The 17,189-nt window shown below is 33.8% G+C and overlaps 1 protein-coding gene across 1 annotated transcript; it reads right to left on the reverse strand.

The window, feature by feature from the left end:
- Positions 1 to 926: 926 nt before the first annotated feature.
- On the reverse strand, positions 927 to 16,413 carry LOC141519433 (olfactory receptor 14I1-like). Its single transcript, XM_074231674.1, has 2 exons — positions 15,516 to 16,413; positions 927 to 1,078 (listed from the first exon to the last, which is right to left on the reverse strand). Exons 1-2 carry the CDS (start codon positions 16,411 to 16,413, stop codon positions 927 to 929), a joined length of 1,050 nt encoding a protein of 349 aa, XP_074087775.1.
- Between the last annotated feature and the right edge of the window lie 776 nt (positions 16,414 to 17,189).

A 17,189-nucleotide genomic window follows, 5' to 3' on the forward strand; every position in this document is an offset into this window, starting at 1 on the left:
AGAGTAATTTTAAAGTGACGTACTGCTTCTATATCCCAGGTATCTTTTGTTACTCCAACATAAAGATTAATTTACAGACAAAGTATATTTTGGTGACTCATTTGATCAACTCTTCTTATGACCAGTGATATGAATTCTCAGTTATTTGAAGGTAAAACTTGGGTCTGTCATCATAAATCAGAAAAATAAATGTGACATATTTGCATAATAATCTTGATATTCATAAAGTATATTACAAAGATAACACTATACAGTTGTTATAGTCTTATCATTGGGGGCTTATTAAGACTAAAGTTTACCCATAAGCAAGTCACAGTAAATCACCAAACATTTCTTAAGTGATTTCTATATCCCAATCTCTGTGGTCCTGAGGTTACAAAAAAGAAAAAAGACAGTCCATTGAGGCCCCCAAAGTCACAATAAATGGAGAGGAAAAAATGTACAACTAGGTACAAATGTTATATATGGGAAGAACTGGAGATAATATCAGGGAGAAACCAAATTAAATACCCAGTTCAGAAGAGACAGAAGCAAAATTTGGACTAAGGTTTTACTTATTTCCAACCCATGATATAATCTACAGTGTGATGCCAAACTACTTTTCACAAAAAAAAAGAATCACACTGAAATAATCCCCATGATTTTGAGTTGACACAATAAGTATCTAAGTAAACTGATCCATCAAAAAAAACCCAATAATCATAATCTTAATGAAAGTACCTGAGTTATTTGTTCTGATGCAAATCCATTCCACTATATGTTCTCATTGCCATGAGGTTCTTTAGATACTTGCATTTCTACATAAAATCTAGAGACTGTTTCTTTCCTTGCAAATTAATTCAGTTTTCACCTGCATACTCAAAAAGATGAGGCACTGAAGTCTAAACCTCTGAACATACAGGCTTTATGGAGATTCGAGGCAATTTTTAGATGATAGGATCTGGTGAAATATATCGCCCAGTGCCATTTGGTAAAACTGCTCTGTAACCACCAGAGTATTCATAGTAAACACTATTATCTTCTTGGTTCCTATGGATGGTCTGACCCATCCGTTGAGAATAATTAGACAGGGTATAGTCTATTTTATAAACAACATGATGCAAAACGTTTTTTCCCTTTAGTCCCATTAAAATATCAGCCATAAAAGTATAGGTTATTAGGAATCTTTCAGTCTGTGAGGGTCTTAGTCAATGGTGAATGCTTACCATATGCTAATTAAGTATAAAGGAAATGGAGGGAGGAAGATGAAGGAGAGACAGAATGCAGAACAAGGGCATGAGGGAGAAGAAAAAAGGCAGTGTAACTGGTTGTCAATGAGGAGAAAACTGTGTTGAGATTCTCCTTAAATAGGGAGAGGGCGTCAATAATTTTTGACAGATGGCCACAAAGCAATCATGACCATTAGCAAAACAAACAGCGTCAAAGAAGAGAAGGAAGAATCTTGTTCTTATTAGGCAAGGAAGGAGATAGTTTGACTTCTGGTCAAGTAATTTACAATTTGTTTTTAAGTGTGACTGAGGGGTTACTATGAAATGAAGTTGCTATGAGAAAAATGAAAAGGAGAGCGAACCTGTAGGACGGTAATAATTGCAGCAATAGTGAGAAGATTTTCCATCAAGACTACCATGTCAATCCACAGAACAAAACAGTGTGCAAGAGCTGAATCTCCTACATTATATGATTTGGAATATACAATAAAGATAAGATTAAAATTTCATTTCTTCTCTTATGAATTATATAGTCTAATATTTGATTGAATCAGAGTTTTATCAGCATCATTACATCTTTGTAGGTACATACCCTTTCTATTCCCTTTATGTTTAGACTTATTTATTAGAATGACATAACTTGGGGATATCTGAATTCATTGTGTTTGGATCTTTGAATCATTTTTATTTTTTGCCAAGTGATAATTTTCCATAACAATACTTTTTAACATTCTTTTAAAAAATTTGATTTCCAAATTCTCTCACTTTCTTTGTCCTTCATCCATTCTTCCTTTAAAAGGCAAGCATTTTGATATCTATTATACATGTGCCATCACGTAAAATATTTTTTCCACATTAATCGTTGCAAAAGAGAACAAATAACCTGTCAGGCTGTCCCTTTGTAGGCAAGGCAATGTCTTTGTTTTTTTAGTATGCTGATCATATTTTCTATAGTTTTTCTTCCAAGGGTCAGTGTATTTTAATTGAAGGCTCCAGATTCTTTCTGCAGTGACTTTGAGCTCACTAATATATAATCTATCATGGCTTCATTTTTTTTCTCCCTCTATTGACCAGGAAGTGGTAGGACCAGTTACCAAGATTTTAGTTTGCTTTTTTGTTTGTTTGTTTGTTTTCCCATGAAGCTTAAATTTAGCCTCTCTTCTTTTGTCCTTATCAAGTACCTTTTTGAATCCTCTTCAAGAATTTTTTTCCAGCAGAATATTATCTTTCACCTATGTGAAATTGCTGATATTTCTTCTAACAATGTTGATCTAGGTTTTGGTTTATCTAGTCAGACATTGCACATAATGTATTACACATAAAAATTAAATTAAAAATATCAAACTCTACAGCTTGCTCATGTTTCAGTGACCTTACTGACAAAGGAACATAATAGATCATCCAATAAAAATGCAAGCAGAACAGGATATTATATGATCTTAGGGCAAAGCACCTATTTCTCTTCTTCCACTCAATGTACTAATCCTGATCCCTTCTAAGAGCAAGATAAATTATTTCTAGTTTATAGGATACATGCTAGTTTATAGGATACATACATTCTAGTTTTTAGGATATAAGTTAACTATAAAAACATAAATTAAACGCTGATAAACTGATCGATAAATTATTTTTATGCACCACTTCAACACTTCCTTAGAGTTTCCAAAGTCATCACAAAAATGTTTAATCCATTTTAAAGATTAAGGAATTCATTCTCACTCTAATGACTATTCCCTTTTCATATAACAAATAAGCAACCAAGCTGGGATTTGAATCCAGACCTGCAGACTCAATGTCCAGCAAAAGCTTTACCATATAACATCACATTTTATAAAGAAATTAACTTTGTTAATCCAGAGAATGGTAAGATTATTTAGTACAAAAGAGACCAAGGAAGATGTCAAAGAACAAATAACATTTCCTTCTAGATACTTAAGGACACTTATGATGCATAGATATATAACAGTAAAAAGCAGAACTTTTCTGATAACATAAATCAAAAGAAAAGGGACAGGGAAAAACCAAATAGTCTAGTAAACTTGAGATAATGGGTTCATGTTTAAGAGATGGATTACAGAATAAATCCAAGTAAAACTGGAAATTATCTTCAATAACAGGAAGTTTGATAGGTCTTTTCATGGTATGAAATTGGATGATTATCAACAGAACAATGCTATATAAAATATTTTAGAAGTGTATAGAACTGATAAAAAAGAAAGTAGAATTTTGCTTATTTCATTACTCTAGATATCACTTAATGAGAGATTGGACAAGAAGTATGACATTGGAAAAGGAGTTTGTAGGTAAGAGATTAGTTACAAAACTATAATATGTTTTCAGGTTCCTAATAACTCAGATAAAATCCTACTAAATGTTTATGCATGAATGGGAATGCTTGTATAATGTGTCCTGGAAGAAAATCTGCATTCACTCTGAAGGATACCAGCTGTAAATATCCCTTCCAAAAGATTAATTAGACACTAGATGGGGTAATAATTCAGGTCATTAAACTTCACAAAGCATCATCCTTTTGGTGACGTAAAGAAAATCAACAATGAAACATTTAATTCTTTCAGAAGTTAAAAGTCTAATGAAAATCAAGTATAATGATGTCTTATTATGGTTCTCCATAGTAAAATTAAATGTTATGAAAAATAATTTCATGAGGAAGACTACTTCAATAGGATTAAAAAAGGAATTAAAAGGGCAAGTATATAGAGATTGTATATCTGAATTGTACTTTGAAGCAAGCCTGAGAATAAGTAAGGCATGGATGCAGAGATATCCTAGGGTATAAAAGAGTGACACTGGGGAAAGGAATTGAAATGAGAATTGTATTTTCAATTAATAAGACAAGTTACCAGAATGGATGGTGCTGCATAGGACATTCTATCATCTGAATGCAGAAATTCTCAATGACTTTTCCTCAAACCTTCAATGTACTCTAATTTAAACTCCTGATTTTCCTGGACTTCTTTAAGATCCAACTCAAATCTAACTTCCTCCAATAAGTCTTTGCTTATATTTCCCTGTACCTTGAGAAATTGTTAGTACCTGTCCTCTGAGAAATCTTTCATTTACAATACAGATATCTGACATGAATTAAATCTTTCAAATTGTCTTTTTTTGTTAGAATGTTAGCTCATTGATCTCCTTTTTTGCATTTCTTTCTTTTTGTAATATTTGGCAGTCAGGAAGCACTTAGATGCTTGTTAACTTACTAAATTAATTTAAAAAATATTTTCATATTTATCATGGAAATTCATATGCAATCAGGCTGCAAAGGCAGGTTAAAGTAGCATAATGGTTGTCTATTACTGCTGAAATGATAAATTTGTAAATGCAAGAGAAACAGCTCACATTTTTAATAGGGGAATGAAATTGTAGCCGCTGGTTACTTGAGTTCAGATCTGCTTATAAGGAATCATTATTCAAACTCAGGAAAGTAAAGATGGAAATAAAACAAAAATTTATTAAAAGAAGTTGCAACACATAAGAAAAAGGTAGGTAAAGAAATACAGAGACAAAAGAACAGTCAAACTGAGCTTGACTGGAACAACAAGTCAGAGAAGTCTGGCCACCCTGAGTGGAGTCCAACCAGGTTTTTAGAGACTTGTGCTTATCCTCAGGAGCAAAGGCTTTGATAGTGGCACTGACCACTGACGGTCTGAAGCTTGTTGGCAGGGCTGGAGGGTGAGTTCCAATGTGGGAGAGTTGCAGACAGCTATCTCTGAGCTCCTCTGGTCTGGAGGAACTCAGAGGCCATATTTTCATTTCAGATGGAGCCTCTTCCCAGAACAAACACAATTACAGTCCAGGCTCTGTTTTTAAGCAGGAGAGTTCCCTCAGTTGTGAAAAGGGAGAGAAATTACCTTCTATTAGGACAAAACCCACCATTGTACAAAGATAAAAGTATTCAGCAGTTTTAACCACCCCCTTCTGGCCGAGAAAGCAGGCCTATAATCAAGGTCACAGACACTCCAGAGAAAGCAACCAACACAGCCTACTAGTTTGCCCACTTGGAGTAACTAAACACAGTCAGTAAAAACTCTAGGATTCTCAACTCCAAACCTCTGGGAACCAGCCCTTCCACAACAAAAAGTCTTAGAGAAATGAAGAAAGGCCAGCAGAAAAGAGGGTCCATAGAAAAATTCCTAGAAGGAAAAGACCCTAACTCAGAGAGACCTAGAACCTCTGAGGAGAATATGATCTGTTCTCAGCACTGAAAGACTTCCTTGAAGAAATCAGGAAGGAGTTTAAAAATCAATTGGAAAATTTGGGAGAGAAAATTAACACATTGCAAATAAATAACAAATCCTTGGAAAACAGAATTGGACAAAGGCAAAAGGAAAATAACCTTCCCTACCCCTGGCCAAAGACTCCACTGCTAAAATTAGTTCTCAGATCACCACTCACCAAAGTTTCTGTGACTGAGGCCAGTCCTCTGGTGTCCCCCAGGTGCCCAAACTGTGCCCACCCTCTGGTCTCTGCTCCCAGTTCACCCATGGTCCTCTGAGGCAAACCTTCCTGGTAGGAGGTTTTCGACTAGCTTTTCTTTCTGGGTTTTGTAGATGGAGTTTCTGTTAAGGGGTTTCTTTCATGTTAGTTTTGGGGGGACAACAGGAGCACTTAACACCCATGTCAGTCTTCTCTCTACCATTTTGGCCAAAAGTCCAGTTTATTTTTTTTAATCACTGGAGGGAAACATTTCCTATCTAAAGTCTGCCAAACCCCCTTTTTAAAGCATCTCGAGGGTAGGATGTACCAAAGGAATTTAGCACTTATTTCCAAGACAAATGAAACAATAAGTCAACAGATAGCTACATTTTTCTAAACCCAAGAGAATAAGTAAAGTATCAATTAATTAACATAGGTAGAATATAGCTGTCAGTCAATGTTAGGCTAAGGAAAACTTAACTTACTCACTTTCAAATGAAACCCATAGATGGCTCAGCCCCTTTTATTTTCTTCTAAGCTGAGTGACTAAAAAGTCAGACACTGCTCATTTGCAGATGTGGCTAAATTTGTTTAATTTGTAATTTAAACCCAGTTTAAAGGAAAAGATATAACTGTTGCAATTTCTGAGGACAGATAGTAATAAGATTCCATGTAAGGAGGTTGATTCAATTCTTATAAATTACTTCATTTTAAATTTGCCCTTTTTTTAAACACTTGAATGCAAAACCCCCCAAATTAAAGGAATAGAATTTAACTCAGTTACCAATAAATAACTGTTTCAGATATGAATGACAGAGGAAAGTTGAGTCATATATTGCTTTATGAATTATTTGCATGGAATATATAAATGAAATTAATGAAAATAACAAAAGACATAGTATAGAGCAAAAAGAAGACAATGCATTGTAGAGTACTAAGGATCTACAGAATTAATTGATATGACCTGAATGATCATCCTTAAAGTAAATTAAGTTGAAATGGCCCAAAATGTAGTAGAACAAGGAGAAAATGATGTCACCAACAAAAAAAAGAAAGATAAAAAATATTGAATAGAAACAACTGATTACAAAATTTGAAGTCTTCAGAATGGTCAAGAGATAAAGACTTGATAAATGTAAAGTCTAGAATGAGTAATCAAGAGCTCTTTGGTATTTTTGACAAGGGAAGTTTTAGTGAAATGTTGAGGTTGAGAAGAAGTTTACAGGGCAATTAAAAGAGTAAAATAAGAGATAAAATGGACATATTAAACACAAATTACTTTCACAATAACATTTGTATATGGAGAAGGAGAGAAGAAATATAAGATGATAGCTATAGTGGATGGTCTAATCAACAAATATTTCATTCTTATATTAAAGTGGAGTTTGTGAATTTTGTGAATGTTTGTTTACATCCAGGCAACAGTCAGTAAATAGGGTAATACTGAAGACAAAAATGAGAGAATGAGGACAATGGGACTAGGATGGGAGATTGGAATTTGAGAAGACGGAATGCAATCAAGCTATAGGGGTTTCCTTCACAAAGAAATGGGCCATGCCTTTATGTGAGAAAGACTAAAGAAGGAGATAGTTTAATAAGACATCTGAATCACATGTTGAGGAAAAGGAGAAAATAAAATCCATTTGGTGATTGAATTCATTTTTTTAAACTAACCATGAAAGATGTTCCTTGACTCAGAGAGTGAGAGGAGAGATGCTGTAAAATGTTATAGGAGGAATGAATAAGATTGGAAGAGTCATTAGTGAAATGGGAGGGACCCACATTCAAAAGGCCAAGAATTCTCATATAATCTAGACTGTCAGCAGAAATTATATTTCCCATTAAATCAGGCCATGGGGTAGTGACAGACCAGATGAGGCAAGTGAAAACAACGATGTTGCCCAAAAGTACCCTCATTTAATAAACATAATGAGCATGTTATGGCATCATTCATTTCATGTTATTATCTTCTTTGTAGGAAAACGACAACAATAAGAACCAAAAAACCATGGAGGCATGAATGAAGTACTTTGTTAATGTTTCCTGTTATGATGGCCTCTATTGGTAATGGATGTAGGCAGTAAGCATTGGTGATTGTGAGAAGTTTTGTTCTTCTATATATATAAGTTGGAGTGTAGGAAGCAAACAGTAGTAGTAATCCAGATTTGATATGTGACAAGATTTGACTTTATTACTATTAATAGGACAATGGGACATGGAACTTGAAGGGAGAAAATAGTGGAGTTGAACATATATATATATATATATATATATATATATATATATATATATATATATATCAGTTGGTTGAAAGAAGGAGGGGAGGTTGCATGTGTGTGGGATAAAAACACTTAAAAATACTGATAGACTCCTATGAGCAAAAAGAAAAAAAAGTTTATTTTGACTTTTCTTGAGAGAAGGGCCCACTCACAAAGGTAGTGAAGATCAAGTAGCTGCCTGGAACTGAGAGTCAAACAAGATTATATGGTCTAAAGCTATCCCCTTCTTCTCCCTATCCTCTCTCCATAGACTCATTGGTTAGTCTCAGGAGTTACATTCTGCTGGCAAAAATCTATCCCATCAAGAAAGAAAAGAATGAAAGGTTTTCATAAAATATTACCTCCCCATCCAGATGATGAGAACATCAAAAAGAATTAATGACCTTCTATTTCTATCTAAATGAAACAATGATTGAGTACACAGGTCTTCTACTATTCTACTCAGTAAAAACGTAGTTTTATCATGAAAAAAGTGGTTTATGGGCTCCTTTGGAATGTAAGATTTTCTCATGGGAAAAAGTCTACTATCCTCCTAGAAGTCAGTAAAAGTAGTCTTATGACAAGTTAGGAGGGTGAGCCACCTGTTAGGACTTGCTTCTAGAAATAGTTTAAGAATAATAGTTCTTTCTTTAAAGTTTCTTAATCCTTAGAGGACTTCACTAGAAATATTAATCCTGAAATGGCTTTATTGGGAATATTCTACTCAATCCCTCCTCTTATTGTTTAATAATTGAAGTCCTCTCAGGAAATATCCTTTATACCCCATCCCTCACCACATTCTATTCTTTCTGCCTTAGATTTGTCTAAAGAAAAAAAAATCAACAAGAAGGAAGTTAAGAAGGTGAATAGAATTTTAGAAATCTTAGATATGACAGACTTCTGGAGAAAACTGAATAAAAGGATAGAAAGGAACAAATATATATATATATATATATATATATATATATATATATATATATATATATATTTCACCATGGTACATGGCACCTATACCAAAATTGATGATATTCTAAGGTATAAAATCTTCACAATCCAATGAAGAAAGGCAGAAATATGGAGTATCCTTTGCAGAACATGATACCAAGAAAATTACATGTAATGGTCATGGAAATAGAAACCCAAAATTTCTCAGAAACCAAAATACCTAATTGTAAAGAATGAATAGATCACAGAAATAATTAAAATTTTCATCTAAGACAATGGCAACAAATAGACATCAAAATTTATGGAATTCTGCCAATGTTGCTTTTAGGGGAAACTTTATATCTCTAAATGATTAAATGAATAAAATATAGAAAGAGGAGATCAATGAATAGGGCCTGGAACTAAAAAAAAATCAGAGAAAGAAAAATTAAAAATACCCAATTAAAAACAAATTAGAAATTCTGAAAATCAAAGGAGAATTAATAGAATTGAAAGCAATCAAACCATGAAGTAAATAAATGAAAGTGATTTGGTTTTCTGAAAAATAATCACAATAAAATGGATAAACATTTAGTTAATCCGATTTATTAAAAAAATGAGAGAACCTAATTATCAGTATCAAAAGTGAAAAAGATGAGCTCACCACCAATGAAGAGGAAATAAAATTATTAATTCAGAGCTATTTACCCAGTTGTATGAAGTAAATCTATCTAAATGAAATAGGTAAATATTCACAAACCTGTAAAATATCCAGATTAACAGAACAGGAAATAAAACACTTAAATAATCCCATTTCAGAGAAAAAAATTCAAGAAACCATTCATATTCTCCCTAAGAAATATATCAGGCCCAGATGTATTTACAGGTGCATTCAGCTTTATACATGTGTTTTTTTTTTTCATTATCTCTTTGTGATATATATCTAGTAGTGGTATTGCTGAATCCAAGTCTATGCCCAGTTTTATGGCCATTTGGTCACAATACCAAATTACTCTCCAGAGAAATTGGGTTACTTCACAAATGCACAATGTAGGAATGTTTCAATTTTTCCTATCCCCACCAGCACTGGTATCATTTTTCTTTTTAGTAATATTGACCAATTTGATAGGTGTGAGAAAAATCTGTTATTTTTATTTGCATATATCTATTAACACAGATTTAGAGAATTTTTTCATATGACTATAGATTTTTTTTAAAATTTCTTTAATTCCTTTGTCCATTTATCAATTGGAGTCATTTTTCTGAAATTTTTTTCCCAATATAACATGTACTTATTAAACTGCCTGAGAACACCCTGCTAGATACTAAGAAAATTGTGATGTTGATATATGATATATTGTCCTAAAGTATTTTCAACTTTCCTAAGTGAATAAGATACAAAAGAGGACAAATAAAGTATGCTATTTGATTAGAGGGAAAAGAACATGCAAGCAGGAAATATTGGGACAAGGACCTTTGAAATACTAATGAGAAGGCTGATGCTGGTGGCAGACTTGGGCTTTGGAATTCTGAGATAAAAGGGGGTTCAAGTCTTTTGAGCAAATGTACTAAATCTAGTATGGAGTCTTTAGGAAAGAGGTGGGGAGACCATACTGCTCTGGAAAACAAACTGTTTCAAATTAGAAATTCTATGGTAATCATCACTTGCATCATGCCTGTGAGTACACACTGCAGTTCCATCCTCCAGACTAAAAATTAGGTATATTATGCTAAAGATAATTAAGATAAGTACTTTTCCATTTAACAATCTTTCATAATTCATTTTATCTATTTTCTTAATGACTTATAGCTTGTTTCCCCATTTTCATACCAAGATATTTTTCAACATGTATCCTTTTACAAGCTTTTGAGCTCTACATTTTTCTACCACCTTCATATCCCACCCTCCTCCTCATAGCAATCTGATAGAAGATGGACATATACAATCCTGTTTAACATATTGCCATGTTAGTCATGATGTGAAAGAAATATTAGAACTAAATGTAATAAAACAAAAATGAGAAAGAAATAAAATCATCAATGTGGTTTTAAAAAAAGTGAACATAATATGCTTTCTTCATTCAGAATCCATAGATTCTTGTTTTTTTGTTTGTTTTTTCCTGGAGCTGGATGACATTTTCCTTATCAAGTTTGCCATTGGTCACTGAAGTGTATCATAGTTAATCATCTCACAATGCAGTTACTGCTGGTAATTTATAGAATATTCTCCTGATTACATTCTCTTAGGATCAGCTCATGCAAATATTTCCATGCTTGTCTCAAGCCTGGTCAGGCATGCTTTCTTGCAGAACAATGATCTTCCATCACATTCAAATATGATAGCTCATAAAGCCATTCCCCAATTGATGGGCATCCTCTCAATTTCCAATTTTTCACCAAAATGAAATAAGTTGCTATAAATATTTTTGTACACGTAGGTCTTTTCCCCTTGTCTAGATCTCTTGGTAATGCAGATCTAGTAGTGTTGTTGGATAAAAGGTTTTGTATAGTGCCCTTTGGGCCTGGTTTCAAATTGTTCTTCAGAAAGGTTGGACCATGACATACCAATCAAACTACCAAATAACTATTTCACCGAGTTAGAAAAAAAATAGTAACAGGATTCATCTAAAGCAGCAAAAGGGCAAGAATAACAAGGAAACTAATGAAACAAATGTAAAGGAAAGTGGTTGAGATTGACCAGATCTAAAACTACATTATAAAGTGGCAGTCATCAAACCTGCTGGGTAGTAGTTAAGATATACACTAATGGATCAGTGGATGAGGATAGGTGCAAAAGAAATAGCAGTAAATGACTCCAGTAACCTACTATTTGACAAACACAAAGACGTCAGTTCTGGAATAAGAACTCACTATTTGACAAAAATCACTGGGAAAACTGGAAAAAATTAGGGCAAAATCTAGGCATAGGTCCAGATCTCACACCCTATACCAAAATAAGTTCAAAATGGGCACAGGATATAGACATAAAAAATGAAATCTTAGATAAATTGAGAGACCAAGAAATACTCTATCTTATCTATGGAAAAGGAATAAATTTATGACTAAACATGAATTAGAGCACATTATAACCTGCAAAATGAATGATTTTGATGATGTTTAATTACAAATGTTTAGCTCTAATAAAATCAATGTCATCAAAATTAGAAGGAAAACAGAAAGCTGGAAAGCAATCTTCATAACCAATTATTGCCCAAAGGCAGCAGGATGGTGTTATGATGAGCCCAACCCTAAACATAATCTGAACCTTGAAAACACTGGGAGAAAAGACAGGACTGGGTTGGGACCAATCTTCCATTACGTCAGAACCTGGACACAAAGGAGGAAAAAAAAAACTCTGCAAAGACAAACAGCTAGACAACATCGTGGTCAGCAACTAGTCAGGAATCAGGCCCCAGGTCCAGCAAAGTAAAAGCTTGGATCTCTACTCCATATACCCCAGGCACAGAACTGAAACAGCAAAGAGGAGCAAAAAAGCTAAGAGTGCTCACTATAGAAAACTACTTTACACACAAAAGATGAGCAATACTGTGTCAGAAAAAGACAGCAGTGAAAAATCACTCCCAGGGGAAGTAACACAACAGCCTATAAATTGGACTCGAGTAAAAAAAAATACTCATTGAAGAGCTTTAAAAAGATTTAAAAATCAAAGAAGAGAAGAAGCAAAATGGAAAAAAAAGAAATGAAAGTCAAACAGGAAAACTCAGACAAGTTGACCAAAGAAATCAACTCCATTAAAAGTAAAAACAGCCAACTGGGAAAGGAAACACAGAATATAACTGAACAAAAGAAGATTCTAAAAATCACAATTGAATAAAGGGAAACAAATTAATCTTCAAGATTCCATCAAGCAAAATAAGGACTGAAAATACTGAAAAAATGTAAAGGACCTTCTAGGGAAAACAAATGACCTGGAAAATAGATCCAAGAAAGCCAATGTATGAATCATCGGATTACAAGAAAGCTTGGACCAACAAAAGCACCTGGAAAATAGCATGCAGGAAATTATAAGGGAAAACTGCCTAAATCTACCCATACAAGATAACAATACTTGGTATAAATGAGGAATTGTGCTAAAATCAGGGGACTATAAACATAGGATAAAACAAATCAATCTCTAGCTCAAAGTAATAATTATGCTTAGGTAAAAAAAAAAAAAGACATGAAGACATTTAAATAAAATCGAGGTATCCTAATGCAAAAGACAACACATCCGTATTTTAAAAATGAAAGAAAAAGCTAATCTCACAAATCATTTTCCTATTCTTGATTGAAATGACTTTTCCAATACAACAAGCACTTATTAAGCTTGATCTGAGCACTCTGTTGGATATGGAGAAGGGTTAGATATGATAAAATTTCTCCTCTTTTTCTCAAGGAATTTAAAACTTCATAAATGAAGAAGAGACATACAAAAGACAACATAAAGAACAAAAAATTCAGGATATTTATGTTAGAGAAATAAAAATCATGTGATTGTTTAATCATAGGTAAAGATAATGCAGTCACAATGTGTTGGAGGAAAGACTTTTGACTTGTTAATAAGAATGCTGTGACTAGTTTGAGATTTGGTGCTCAGAGTACAATGGGGTTCAAGTCTGAATTAGCATCTGAATTAAATTGAGCATTTGAATTAAATCTGGTGTCATTGTCAAGATCTCTTGGATGGGTATAGGAAGAAGAAGCTGTCTTAGAGAGATTAACTATTCTGAGCAAAAAATTAAGCAAGGTCAAAGCTTCTGCTCTGATCATCCCTTGGGTCAGATTTGTGAGTATAAATTGCACTTCCAGTCTGGCTAATATATTAGGATCCAGACTAAACTTTTTGAAAGATTATTCAAGGGGGGAGTTAGGTGGCACAGTGGATAGAGCAATGGCCCTGGAGTCAGGGGGACTTGAGTTCAAATCCAGCCTCAGATATTTAATAATTACCTAGCTGTGAGACTTTAGGCAAGTCACTTAACCCCATTTCCTTAAGTTAAAAAAAAATAAAAAAGAAAGATCATACAAAACAAGAGGGACGTGTTTCTAAAGATAATTAAAATGAAGTCTTTTACCTTTAATAATCTTACATATAATCATAGTACTTCTATTTGTTATTCCCTAAAATCAGAATTTAATTCTCCCAAATGATGACTGCTTAAGGATCAAGATGCTCCATGTGATCAATTTATTTTAAATTATACATAAAAAAACACATTCTGGTATGCTCACTTTGAACAGTCAGGCAGTAAACATAATTAGTATAAAGGAAACACACCTATTGGGATAGCAATCTATGAAACAAGTAACTAAATACACCCCTCCCATTCATTTGCTATTCACTGTCCAACATTATGCACAATATCAGAGGAAGTAATGAGCACATACAGAATAAAATAGAAGAGGCATGGCTGCTTGGGAACAGATTTGGTCTTGGTAACCCACTTCTCAGCATAGCTGGGTTCATCTGACTTTCTAAGTATATGTTCATGCTGTTTGACCTGGAACAAAGTATCTATTGGAAAGATCAATCACCTAGGCTTCCTGAGTCTGTCCTATTCTTAATTCATTTTCCAATAGGAAAGACATTTCTTCCTCACTCACAAAAGGCTAATGCTGAGATATGCTCTGTTCCCACTCATTGAGTCTGTTTCTTGTTAAACATGATGTTTTACCTTTGGCAAGTTGTGCTATAATAGCACATTATTGATTAATTGGAAATAATGGAAAATAGAGAAGCCCACACATCCCCTTTATCGTGTCCATAATCTAAGAACATATTCTCTCACAAGAATGGAGTTTTTCTTCATTACTAAATTGCTTTTCAAAAGCTAGAGTTCACTCATATTTCTCAAGGTTATCTTCTGGTCCCACTGATTTTTTTTAGAGAATTTTTTCCCTCATTCGTTAAAAGGTTACCAAGGGATAATGGTTGAAGTAGCTTCTAATTACTTCAAACTAATTTGAAAATCAACTACTAGAGATGTGAAAACATTAAAAGATTGTAGACCTAACTTTGTATTTTGTTTAAAATTTGAGGATATCATTTCTTCAGTTAACTGTTCTCTGACATTCTCTAATGTTATCAACCTGGTTAAGAGGAAACCAATTTAAGAATCCTGTAAACAGTTGCCAACTCCTAGTACAAAAGCATGTAACTGAAATACAAAGAAAGCGTTAACAAATACATCACTTAAAAAATATTTTTGGAAGAATCATGGAAGACTCCATGAAGTAAACTTATGCAACTTAGGAAGTTAAACAACTGAACTGAAATTTGAAATAGAAGTATATTTTAAGTAGCTAAGGGTGATAAGAGACATTTCTGGCACAGGAAAGAATAGCTAAAATGACATGTAGATGAGAAATCAAAGTTTGGTCTTGGAAGAGAATCTTTATTTTATCATTCAGAATTATGCAAAGAAATTTTTTCCCAGGGGAACAATATCAGGTCCAATGGTCAAATGAATTATCAAATAAATAGACACAGGTTTATGTATCTAAACAATAAAAAAGATGAACATTTTGGTGCTTTATTTTTATTGTAGACAAAAATTAAATAGTAACTTCACTCTTAGATTAGTTTTTTTACTAGATTATGCATAACATATGTTATTCATACATTTTCTTACTTCTTTCAAAGATGAAAATTTTCTTCTTGGAAAAAAGTTAATTTTTATTATCTTACCTAGTGCAACTTTGATTTTCATGTTCCGGAGACAATAAATAATAGGATTCATGAATGGAGGCAATATTGTGTAGGTCATTGAAATCAGAAGATTCTGGACTGGTGAAGTGTCTGTTATAGGACCTAAGACTGTGACCATTCCAGCAAGAATGAATAACAGGAAGATAATCAATTGTGGAGAACAGGTAGACAAAGCTTTGTAGCGTCCTTCCACCGAAGGCATTTTAAATACAGTGGAGAAGATATAAGTATAAGATATGATTAAAAAACCAAAGCAGAATAAAACTAAAGTTGAACTGGTGGCAAGGAGTACATACTCAGTATCACGAACCTCAGAAGATGAGACCTTCAAGACATGAGGGATATCACAAAAAAACTGATGAATCATATTGGATCCTGAGAAAGGTAAACGAAACATGTTGCCTGTATGGAGAGCTGAATAGATGAGCGTACTAACCCATGAACCAATTGCCACCCAAAGACAGCGGAGTGGTGTCATGGTGACTCCATAGTGTAAGGGATGGCAGATAGCCACATAGCGGTCATAGGACATAGCCACAAGCAAAGCCAGTTCTGTTGCAGCAAAGAATATATAGAAGAAAATCTGAGCAGCACAGCCAAGAAGAGAAATGGATTGATTACCTGTCAAAGAATTCACAATGAATTTGGGAAGAGTGACTGAGATGCAGCCAAGATCTGATAGGGATAAATTGCTCAGAAAAAAATACATTGGAGAATGAAGGTGTGGGTCAGTGACAATGGCAGTGATAGTGAGGAGATTTCCCATCAGGGCTGCAATGTATATCAACAAGAAAAAAATAGCATGTAAGACCTGTAGCTCTCGAATGTTGGAAAACTCCATAAGGAAGAATTCCATAATGATGCTACAATTCCTCATGTCTTCTGAGATTCTGTAATTCATCTTGAAATAATATGAATAGAAGATATCAAATTCTAAAAGGAGAATAGAGAAGCACTTTATTACATAGAAAATTCATTAACTTCCATCTATTCTTAGTCACCATGTTGCAGAGAAAATCAGATAATTATATGACTTACCAATCTACTGCAACCACATGTAATCAATAAATTGAAAATATCTACCTCACCATACAAACTGAGTCTCTTTCAATTGACTTACTCAATAGGACCTTCATTCCATATTTGCCCTGCACACACAACACCCACACCCACACCCACACACCCGCTAGAACCCTAGATAGATTCTTTTTTTCCCAGAATCAAAACATTTATCTTTTTACAAAAATACTGACAATCGATGGAAGCTAGATGGATAAGAAACACAATAAACAAAATAAACTTTAAAATATAGTGAAATTTTAGGCAACTCTAAAGTTAGATGATGCCTTGGATGGAGCACCATTTGGAGTCAGAAGAACCTGTGTTCAAATGTGGACTCAGAAATTTACACCTCCTAGCTGTGTGACTTTAAGCAAGTCACTTCACCCTGATTGCCTCCCATCTGGGGTCATCTCCAGTCGTTCTGATTGACATCTAGATACTAGATCCAGACTCTTCCAGAGGGGAAGTTGAGGCTCATGACATTGCACAACACTATCTCAATCAAAAAAAAAAACAAAACAATTCATGTGAATGCTATACCATGACTTTCCTCATGGCACAGTCTTATTCAAGAACAAAGAACAAAAAAGT

Source organism: Macrotis lagotis, chromosome 3, assembly GCF_037893015.1.
Source record: "Macrotis lagotis isolate mMagLag1 chromosome 3, bilby.v1.9.chrom.fasta, whole genome shotgun sequence".
Classification (NCBI taxonomy): domain Eukaryota; kingdom Metazoa; phylum Chordata; class Mammalia; order Peramelemorphia; family Peramelidae; genus Macrotis; species Macrotis lagotis.

What these genes read in the sequence shown, in the direction of transcription:
- LOC141519433 (XM_074231674.1), bottom strand. Translation starts at nt 16,413, where the DNA reads ATGAGGAATTGTAGCATCATTATGGAATTCTTCCTTATGGAGTTTTCC. An exon ending in GAAAATCAAAGTTGCACTAG is followed by an intron (nt 1,079 to 15,515) that starts GTAAGATAATAA and finishes TTTATAAAATAG; the next exon opens with ACTATACCCTGTCTAATTAT.